The sequence below is a fragment of the Dioscorea cayenensis genome, chromosome 14 (assembly GCF_009730915.1).
Source record: "Dioscorea cayenensis subsp. rotundata cultivar TDr96_F1 chromosome 14, TDr96_F1_v2_PseudoChromosome.rev07_lg8_w22 25.fasta, whole genome shotgun sequence".
Classification (NCBI taxonomy): domain Eukaryota; kingdom Viridiplantae; phylum Streptophyta; class Magnoliopsida; order Dioscoreales; family Dioscoreaceae; genus Dioscorea; species Dioscorea cayenensis.
This window is the reverse complement of record NC_052484.1, coordinates 19,896,407-19,908,015: the sequence shown is the minus strand read 5'-3', so window position 1 is coordinate 19,908,015 and position 11,609 is coordinate 19,896,407. Positions and strand designations below refer to the sequence as shown.

At 30.9% G+C, this 11,609-nt stretch overlaps 1 protein-coding gene across 1 annotated transcript; it reads right to left on the bottom strand.

Moving 5' to 3' along the window:
• Positions 1 to 9,323: 9,323 nt before the first annotated feature.
• LOC120275221 (heavy metal-associated isoprenylated plant protein 30-like) lies at positions 9,324 to 10,845 on the bottom strand. The gene is made up of 3 exons (XM_039281746.1): positions 10,252 to 10,845; positions 10,083 to 10,158; positions 9,324 to 10,003 (listed from the first exon to the last, which is right to left on the bottom strand). The coding sequence occupies exons 1-3, from the start codon at positions 10,408 to 10,410 to the stop codon at positions 9,687 to 9,689; spliced, it is 552 nt and encodes a 183-aa protein (XP_039137680.1). The 5' UTR covers positions 10,411 to 10,845; the 3' UTR covers positions 9,324 to 9,686.
• Between the last annotated feature and the right edge of the window lie 764 nt (positions 10,846 to 11,609).

Here is an 11,609-nt window from a genome sequence, read left to right as displayed (position 1 = left end):
ACACATTTTTAAATGACGGAGGTCTATGATGCTTTTTAATTTCAGCAAACCCTTTTGCGAAGTTGCTAGCCTCTTTAAATTAAATTTTTCAATTGTCTAACATGGGACAAAAAGATCTTGACCATGAAAAACCTAGCGAAACATGGGCGTAATAGAATCACTACGATTACATGTACACTCTACCATGATGCAGGGAAATAGTGGACCACTTGTTGGTAATTTATCAATTTGCTACAAGTATTTGGATGCACTTCGCAAGCCTTTTTAACATTCCACATATCCCTCCCTGAAAGAGGTCTGGTACGCATGGCAAAGGGCAATCTTTTTAAATTGAATGGTCTTGGGAATCTTCTTATTTGTGTAATTTGTTGGGCTATCTGGATTGAAAGAAATAACCATATATTCATATATTCAATTGCATATTGCTTTTATATCTTTGCATTATTTGTAAAATTGATCTTATTGTTTATGTTAATATAGCTCCGAAAAAAATTAAACAAAAAAAACCAAGCTTGAGAAGATGTCATAGACAAATCAAAAGAAGCCTCGTCTTCTTGCAGCATTCATTGGCGTCACAAGAGATCTAGAGCAATCCAAATGAATCTAACACCTAAAGAGAGATTACCCACTTCATCTAACTCCCGTTGTGCTTAGTTTTTCTTTTTAATTTTGTTTTGTTATATATTTAATACTTTAATCTTCATCTCTATTGGACTTTCAACTATTATTTTGTGTCCTTTCTTCTTTTATGTATATTATTATTATTTTTTTAATCTATGTGGTTTATTTATTTTTATATAAAAAAAACTTGGATTTCTATACTTTAAATATTTGTACATGTTAATTATTTGGCAAAATGCCTCATTGTTGAGGCATTGTCCAAAACTAATTTCTTTATTAGATAACTAGTGAACCACGTCTCTTGAAATGATAATGTACTTTATATTTTAAAATAATATTTTAGTCAGATGAAAAATTCACATTTTCATTTCTAAGAGAGAGTGTAATGTGTACTAACATTCAATTATTTTGAAATAAGCATCTAACATCATCACAAAGACTATTTGTACGAATTATTTCTTGTTGAATTTGCTACTTATTAATCTATTTTTTTGACAATAAAAATAACTAATTTAGATTAATATTGTGATCATGATATAGAAAAACTCTTACATGCAAATAGAACAACCCCAAATAAAATAAATAGCTTAATTAAAAGAAAAAAAGAAAAAAATAACTTATCTAATCCATGGTATTATTATAAAATTGTCATTTCATCAATTTTTATTACAGTAAAAAAGATTATTGTAACAATTAAAATATCTATTAGATGTTATTATGTCATCTCTTTAATTTATTTTTTTTAAATAGATACATTACAATTTTATTAAAAGAATCACTTTAATTTACTTACTCAATTTCTTTTCCAACAATTTTTTATATGTAAAAGTTCAATGTTAAGTGAAAATAGCACCTTGAATGCCTCCAAAGATATTTTTTATTTTTTATTTTTTGTTATAAAAAATTATCAGCCTGCCATTTTTTTGTGTTGACAGCTTCAATTCTAGGCTAACTACATTTATATTTATTCCTAAAATAATGAATATGGACATCTAAATTAAACTTCTAAATTTAAAGTATTTTAGAGTAGGGATATCACACACACACCATTTTGTTATTTGATAGGTATTAATTAAATTAAATTTACATGGTACTTATATAATTATTTTTTCATAAAAATTATTTAAAATAATAATCTCATAAAAAATTTGGACCTCACTTAATTTCAGATTCCTTATTTTATATAAAAATTGAATAAACCACTTATAATATATTAAAATAAAAGAAAAAAGAATCGATACAGTGTGGAGACTACATATAACAGAGATTAAACATGAAAAATATATAACAAGAGAGTTAGATTACCTATATATACAGTGGTTGGGTAGCCATATAAAATAACAAAAGAGAAACACAAAAAACAAATAAAACATACCATCGTTAATAATTGTATATATAGGACCATACACCTATGGTTACTGATCAGGGGGATTATAAGAATGCCTCTCAAAGGGTGTCTCTGCCAAATTGTCAATTACACAAGAACTTTCCTTTACACTAGCAGAGATGCATAGAATATCAAAACTACATATGATTGTAGAGTGGATATAGAGTCTCCTAAATTGTTCCTCTTTGAATACTGGGCTAAGAAAGGTCTCCGCGTTGTTTGTGTCAAGGGAAGCTCTCTCGGACGCAAGTGTGTGCATGAAATTGAAGCGGTCAAACTTGTGATCGGACTCTAGTTGCTTGCTTTACGTACGTACCCTAATTGATACTTAATTTAGAATTCACTCAAATATATATAGTTCTTGAAATTCCAACAGAAGCTTTGTACATGGAGGTTGTTAAAAAAACACTTCACCAAGTAACTTAATTAGGAGCTTAATAAATAAAAAAGTTAGTTTTTTCCTCATAAAATGTTACTATATTGTCCTTGAAGAAGTTATTGAAATTTTCTTCATAAAAATGATTATTAGAACAGTGTTAATTTTAACTGTTTTGCCACTTCAAATGGCTATTAAGATATATACCAATATCTGTGTACATCCAAGCTCTTAGCTTGAAGTCCTAAATGAGCCACATCACTCTAATTATATCTGTCAATTGTTTATAAATATTTCACTGTTCCTTCAGTACCACCCATTCAGCCAGTTGTATCAATTATTATTAATTAATCTTAACCAAAGATGTATAAGCAATCAAGCAAGATCTTTTGGCTTATATATTGACAGACAGCTTCTCAAGGTACCACAATATGATAAATAATATTTTCTTAGTTGCCTAACATCAATGTTCAGAGGGACCAATGCACATTCAATTAAAAGCATATACGGTCAATGAAAGCTGATAACTTTACTGAAAAGAAAAAATAAAGAATTGAAGTAATTAGTTATCACTTGCATTAATAATTAAACTCATATTTATTAACGTCACCTTCCCAAATGGATCTGACGTTAGTTTATGGGTCTAATCAAAGAAAACGTGGGGGTACTGTTAATCTTAATCAGCATTTATTAATTTATATATTAACTGAAACCAGACAACCACGGACAACCTTTTTTAATTCCAACTTGGTCTTCCCTCTCTCCTAGAAGAGACCAAGCACCGATATTGCACTTATTTCTTACCAGCTAAAATAGATGTTGTCATTTTTCTTTATTTCTTTGAGGAAAACACTGTTTAATTCTTCATTTTAATATGAAAGAATAGGCACTTGATTAAGTTTGGTGGGATGTTTAAATAGAGGAATGAATGGAGTGAAATGCATAGCCTGATTTATAGCTGATGATGTAGAAGTTGCACTATATATGAACGAATAATATATAAAGGATTCCGAAGTATGGGAAATTTATTCTTATGTACCACTATTATAATTTGTTTAATTAGTTAGAGTGTGAAGGTTTTAAGATGACTGCAGTTTTACTTGTTTGTATGATCTTCTTAGACATAATTTTGCAGAAATTGTGGAACCACCGAACCACATATATATATATATATATATATATATATATATAAATATATAATTATTATTTGTGTGATTTTCTTTCTCAAACCTTTTATTATATTTTATCTTCATATCTCATTGAGCTTAACTCCAAAGTTCTATTTTGATGTACATCATGCACAAGATGGTGATGTTTTAATAAACAAGAGATAGGATTTCTTTTCATTTTTATCATGTAGCTAGTAGTGTGAATAGTTGGTGGTATGGTCTAGTGATGCGTGCCATGAAGGAGAAGTTAATAGAGATGGTGATCAAGGAGAGGCAATGCGTGGAGGGGACCAAGGAGGGAATATGACAGCTGAATTGGCCTGTCTTGAGACTTTACTGATCATATCCACCACTCTATGAATGCATCACTGTTTTATATCTGCATTCAAGGAATAAAGTTTACATGTATATGTAGCTTCCTAAGCTGTGTTACAAGGCATGCATATATGCATGTGGACCTCCATTGCTGTGCATGCCATGCATACCCCATGCGTAGATAAATCTATATATATATATATATACATATATATACCTTATAATTAAGGGCCCAGTATATATTGTTGCATGGGGAGACGTGGATATTCCCTATCCTTATGAGAAGTTAAGAAGAGGCAGAGATGGAGATGGGTCTTCATGTATAGAGCTCTCTTCCAAAGAGAATAGCTATGGACCAGGTGGGGGACTGAGGATGGTGGCCTTGAAGATTATAAGGGCTGGCACCTGCTGGTTGGGAAGGTGGGGGACCTTTCTCTTCTCTTAAGTCCCTACCTACCTAGCTACTCTTATCTATTTTAATCTCTTTCTCTTTCTGGTTAACTCTCTCACATCATTCATTCAGATGACTAATTAAGCAATGAACTTGCATTATGATAAGTGTATGGGTTTATTAAATATGCATTTAAATTATAGTACATGAGATGTAACTTAATTGAGTTATATATTAAGACTCTTTGCTTGATATCAGGATGCTTGCCTGGACGCTTGACTTTAGTTGGATAAGAATTGAATGGATATAAACCCAAACACCTGATTCACTGATTATGTGACTGGTTTAATTAAACTATAAATATGTTATGTGGATTAATTAGTATATTGAGTTTCCTCCTGATTTAATTAGTTAGCTCAAATTGTTTTCATTATTTGGATTAGATCTGGGTTGATCAACAATCTTGTAATTCTTTTTTCATATTTGGATTTTATTGGATTCCGTGCACCAATTAAATAAAAAATGAGTTTGAGCAATAAAGAGGAATCACAGCAGGGAAAAAAACATAAAAACTAAGATATTGAAGATAAGCGCCAAAATAAGGACAAATAATATCAGTGGAGTCAAAATTTTCAGTATATTAGTATGGCCCAGTTCAATCAACCCAAATTTATATATATATATATATATATATATATATATTAGAATTAATCGTATCCCATGAATACGGTCCATTCATATATAATATTAAATAATATTAAACAACACTAAACAATAATTATACATAATATTCTACATATTATTAATTTATATTAATAATAAATGTTAGATAATAATCTAATAATTGTAAAAAAAAATAATAACTCTATGATAATAGATTTGTAGATGTTTGTAGAAGACAAATTATCTTCATATATATTTTTATATATTTAATAAAATTCTAGCATCATAATATTAGTAACAAACTCAAAACAGAATAATTATTATCCAAGTATCTCCATTTCAATTGGATTAAATTATCTTAAAATAACAAAATCAATGACAATTCATCCCATATAAAAAACAGTCTGAATTATCGTAAAATTCAAATCACCGCAAATTCTCAACAGTAAGAAGTAATGACACCAACCCTATAACCAAACAAAACCCCACCTACAAAACCATGTACATAACAAGAGCTGGAAGTAGACACCTACCTACAAAACATTATCACAAAGATGCATAAATAAATACATACATACAATAAAGAAAAGCCTGCTAACCCAACCTGAAAATTAACTGACTGAATGTGTCCTATAATACATACAGTTCATGCCACATAATTGATAAGAGAGAGAGAAAGAGAAAGACAGAGAAAGAAAGACACAAAAAAGAGAGACAGCGAAAAGAGAAGGTATGAGTGAGTACTGTGTTTTGTTTGAAGCGTTGCAAGGGCCCCCCACCCACCACTTCTTCTGCAAACTCTGAGAATACCGTTGAGGCATCACTGTTGTGTCTCTTTCAATCCTCATGGGATGTGAAAGAGAAAAAAAGAAACATACATTGTTACAATTACATGTAGCAAAAAAACAATTAAGATGATCACTTTGTTGATGTTTCTTTTAAATATTTTTTTATATGTTTTCTTTAGTAACTGTTCTTGTGTATGTGTGGTGTAGCAGAGAGTATGATGTTTCATTTGGAAGCTAACTCATCCTCATTGTTGCTGATCCTGCTGCTGCTCTGTTCTTCTCTGATGCTGCTACTGTGTGCTAAATTTACAGTACTCAGATTTTTTTTTGTTTTTGCTGAAAGAAGCCAAAGCTAAGCAGAAAGAAAACATAAAATACAAAAACTAAAACTAAAAAGCTAGCTTAGAGGAAGCACAAAGGTTACAGTACTGAGATTTGCCAGCTGTGACCTGAATGCACAACACTATTTTGGCAGCTTATGGGGAGTTTATTTATTTGTTTATTTTTTGTGGGACCTTGTAGAAGTCTTCTTTTACCAATTAACCCTTACATTTGAGGGACTGTCAGTTACTTTCACTTTTTAACTATATGAAGCATAGAACGTATCCCAAAGACTTAAGACTATTCAACGCAACATGCTTACTTTGTTTATTTATTTATTTTTATATAATGTGGATAAGTCATTTGAAAGACATACGCAAGAGATCTTGTCTTATTTGATGTCTTTAATGTTCTGTTCTCAACCGTTGGTGTGCTTGTAGTTGTCGTTTAACTTTTTCTTTCTTTATTTTTTTTTTGTACTCTATCATGTTGTCTTATGTCATTCTTGTGAGTTTTTATTCTGTTTCTATTTTTAGTTTAATATTATGGGATTTATTTTTTTGTTAAAAATCTCTATTGAGTCCTTCACCAGTTATATATAAATTGATGTTCGAAGTTATTTATTTATGATAAATTTTTTTTTTAAAATAATGAGTGACCGGATCTGATTGTGATCCATTCTTTCCCATTTGAGAAATTCAAAAAGTTAATCAAGGAGAAGGTAGAGATAATACTATGGCGAATTAATTATTTATTTGTTTTTCCTCAATAAAATCATATTTACTTAGTATAGTGTAAGTACTCATTGAGAAAGACATACTTGACACTGCTTTCCAAGAACGTGCGCTTGTGAGAGAAAAAATTGAATCCAAACTGGCCCAGAACCCAACTACAGTCCAAAAGAAAAACTGATTCCTTTTTCATTTCTTTATTAGTTGGGTTCAGGCTGGTCCCCAGCGGCGGCCTAAATTGCCAACTTTAGGACACATCATGTGATTTTCTAATCTATGTAAACAGGTTGTGTCATGGGCTTGAAAGAACTCAATAACTAATGGGCCCGCCTTGTTGGATTCTGGGCCCAGAGCAAAATAGAATTACTTAATTTTTAGAAAGTAAATTGATTAAATTTGAATTTGATTTTAGTTTAATAAATTAAGATGATAGACATGGTTTTTATAAATTGAAGATCAAAGTACATGTATATATTAGAGTTAAAGTTGCTACTAAGTAGATATTATCTCTGATTTTGATTATTAAGAAAAAATAATAATAATTATTAGTATTATTATTATTGTCATTTTCCAATTATTTTATAATGCAAAGATTATGATAAATAAAGTGTGTGTATATAGATAAACTATCTCAGATATAATAAAATAAGAGAAAAGGGTAGTGAGGAGATCATGTACAAAGATTAAACATGAAAGGCAAGGAAAGAACTGAATTAACCAAGGTTCGCCGGATCAGGCATCAACCCAAAAAAGATTAGGGGTGAGGGGTCAAGGGGTTCAACTGGTTCAACCGGGGTTAACAATTATTATTAAAAATGATTTGAATTTTAGTTATATGTGATTAGAAAAATAAAATATTGAAGAATAAAAAAAATAAAAATAAAAATAAAAACATAACTTTTAAAACTTTAAGTATTCTGCATAAATAAATATTGAATTACACCACATTCAAAATGTGAAATACACTTATATACCAAATAACATAAAAATAAACTAGTATAAAATCAATTTAAAACCCCTAAAAATATTCAACTAAGAAATAAACAACTTATAAATCAATAAAAAAAAAGCATAAAAATATCCCATCTTCATAAATTCAAATACATCAAATACTATAAACATAAACTTACTCAAATCTTCATAAATTTAAATATAAACATTAAATAAACAACTAAATAATCTATAATTGAGAAACATAAAATTGTTTAATTGTTATAAATTAAAACATAAACATGAAAGTTGAAAACATAACACAAAAAAAATTAAAAAAAAATTAAAAAATTGTGTAAACCTGGATGGTGACACGACCGGGTCACCGGGTTACCGATCCGACCGCCTAGGTTACCGGTTCAGTTCCGGTTTTAATGAAATCCGAGTTTATATATTGGACCGGACCGGTTTGAAGCCCGGGTCCGGGTCAACCCGGTCCAATCGGCCGGTTGATCCGGGTCTCAAAACTTTGGAATTAACTCAACTAGTAGTGGTTAGACAAACATATATAAAATAACAAAAGATAAGAAGACTATGAGGATAGGTAGAGCATTTACTTGATGACCGTGTAGGATCATATATATATATATATATATATATATATATATATATAGTTTTTGTTATGTATTTAGGGCCGCTCAACTTAGCCGGAGGCCTAAAGCCAAATTTCAAAATAGGTCTTTAACTTAACAAATTAATTTTTATTTAATTTTTTTTAACAAGATGTATGTATAGATGTCAAATCTTTTATATGGCTACTAGGATTTGTTATTATTTAAATAGATATATTTTAAATTTACAAGCAAAAGTTGAAAAATAGATATAAAATATACCACTATAAATCATTTTTATTATTTTTAATTATTAAAAAAATTATAGATTATCTTGGAGTTGGAAGTGCCCTCTATGATAATTAAAAGGATAGAAATTTTTTTAAAAAAAAATTAATTGAAAGAAGATATAGAATTGATTAAACATTCTAATTACCCCTCATGTTAATCCGCTTCACATAGTAAATTTATAGAGGGCTATTAAGCTATCGTAATTGCTGCACCTCCGTACCTGTATATGGTTTATCTCTTTGTTAAAATAAAAAATGATTAAATATTAAATTAAAATATTTGAATACCTTAATTTATTATTTTAAAATTTAAAAAATAGTTGAAATTATATTATATTATATTAATTACGTATTAATTTAAAATTTTTAACATATTTATTTATCATAATAATTAGTTATTTAGAGACATCTCGAAATGAGGGCCTTAAAGTTACCCTTGATTATAGAACCATGCTGGTCTTGATCACATGAAGGAAGCTGATTTCAACTGATCAACTCCCAAGTTCCAAACGAAATGATAAATGATACTATATATAACATTCCTTAATTATAGAATCCTAAATACAGTTTTACCTCTTTTGACCCAGCCATCATATGCAACTGTATGTGCTTTCTCGCTACTCAAACTTGAAAAAGTAGTTAAACAACATTCAATGCTCTTCAGAATTAAAGGCAACAAAACAAAGCAAAAAAAAACACACACACACACACACTCCGCAAATCACTCCTATAAAATAAAGCAGCTCTGCATTTCAGTCTTCATAATGGTACTATTAAAGGTGTTCAAAAGGCTGTTGAACAGAGTACACAATTAACTATTCACCATATAAAAACTTATTAATGACCAGGACTCTTTAATAGAGTGGACCCTGACTCCATTACAACACTTGTCCTCATCTTTTAAACATGCACTGCAGCTACCATAATTCCCTAACATGAATGAAACAACACTCCTGAAAAGATACACACATAACAACATCCCATGTCATAATTAAACCCTGCTTGCAAGTTGCAACCATGCATATTGCATTCTTCACAACCCCCATGAACTTGTTTCAGCTTCTTGTCATCTTAATTCAACTTATTTTTATACTCACATAACACTGCAAGCATTCACATCATCATCATTAAACATATTACTAACAGGGTCTTCACCACGGTGTGGCACTGGCACGTTACCATGCTTGTCACCATTGTAACCATGCCTATAGTAGTTATAACTCTCTCTGAATGATTCCTCATCTCTCCAGTAGTTTTTGGCTGAGGTGAAGTAGAGTGGAATGTCAGGGTTTGGCCAGAACTCAGCCTTCTTGCCACTCCGGCGCACCGCCTTCAATATCTTGTTCCTATCTATGTATCCGGTCACGGTCACTTTCTCCATGGCCAGGTCTACTTCCACAGAATCAACACCTGAGAGATTTCCAATAATCCGGTGTAAAAATTAATTTGTTTTAACTTTTAACAGTGTTGTAATTGGGTTTTGAAATACCTCGGAGATGGAGTATTGCGTTCTTGACAACCCTTTCGCAGCCAGCACAACACATCCTCACTTTGAGGACAGTGGTCTGCATGCATGTAACCATGAAGAAGAGTTAAAGAAAGATTAGAAATACAAACATGCATGCATGCATGTATGTATGGCATGATGAGAGAATTACCTGCAAAGAGAGAGGACGTCCTTTAGGCATGTCGAAGCTGCTTCTTTGATAATAGTTGATGTAGCTGGTGGTAGGGTGGTGTTTAGAGGGTTTGATAGTGAAACAATGCTCAATGGTGGAAAAGAAAGAGTTTATGGTCCTTCCTAAAGGTGTGGGCATGGTTCACAAGGTCGCTATAAGTTTATAAAAGGATGGTTGGACGAGGATGGGAGTAAAACAAGGCAAGTTGTACAAGATATTCCTGGCAAAGCATTGCTTGATCTCTGGTTCATAAAAAAATCTCTCAATCTCTTTGTGATATATAATTACAGGTCTCTTACTTAACTTCTAAACTTGGAGCTGGTTTACTTGTGTGCTTTGAACTTAAGCATGTGGGTCACCTTCTTGAAATAATTTAACCTTTGGGAAGGGAATGGTATCTAATAAACTAAAACTCTCTTCCGAGTATTAATGCTTGAATTGTGGACCAAGATCCCCCACTTTTGGACATGGATGACACCTAGGAGAATATGTTTTACTTCATTTTTGAATTCCTAGAGCAAAAGAAGCAATGGATTTGAGAGGGCTTGATGCAAAGGAAATGATATTCTTTAAAAGTAAAAAAAAACAAAGACAGATCTCCTTTTCCCTTGCTCTTTGAAGACTTTTTCTTCACGTTTGATCACATTCTACTTGCAAAGTTATTCCTTCTTGAGTTTATATATAGTACTTAATTCCACTCATGCGCATCATTTTCTTAACTTCTAAGTGATTGCATGTGTCATCCATTGCATGCAAACATTTTAAGTACATACTTTCGTTTTAAATACAAAATATTTCACCACCTGTACAATATTGCCAAGAGGCTTAGCTAGGCAGACAAACTAAAAGTAAAATTTTATCCAAATGAGATCTTATGTTTAGGATGCTATATTTGCAAAAGGTTTATTTTATGAAAACTTTCAAGGCATCTCTACAAGATGGCATCTGAATTTTGGAGGGGCTTCTTCAAGCTCTTTTCTAGATTTTATAGATGCCAAAAAGTCTCAATATTCTTCATGTATATAATTTTCTTGAATAAATTCTTCATGAATAATTGAACTGAATAAAGTGATGGATTTAATAGAACAGCGAATCACGTTAATGCTAATCTTCACAGTAAGCCACCATACAAGAAATATAATATCTATATGATCTAGCTAGCCAACTAATTAAGTTCCTCACAGACACGGTACTTGAAGAATATATGTGGAGATGTTACGCTTTATCCTGCAGCATTAGTCCTTTCTGACAAAATAATAAACAAGCACCAAGAAGCTAGATGCTTACATTCTCCTTGTCACCTCTTCTTCAGAAATATATATATATATATATATATA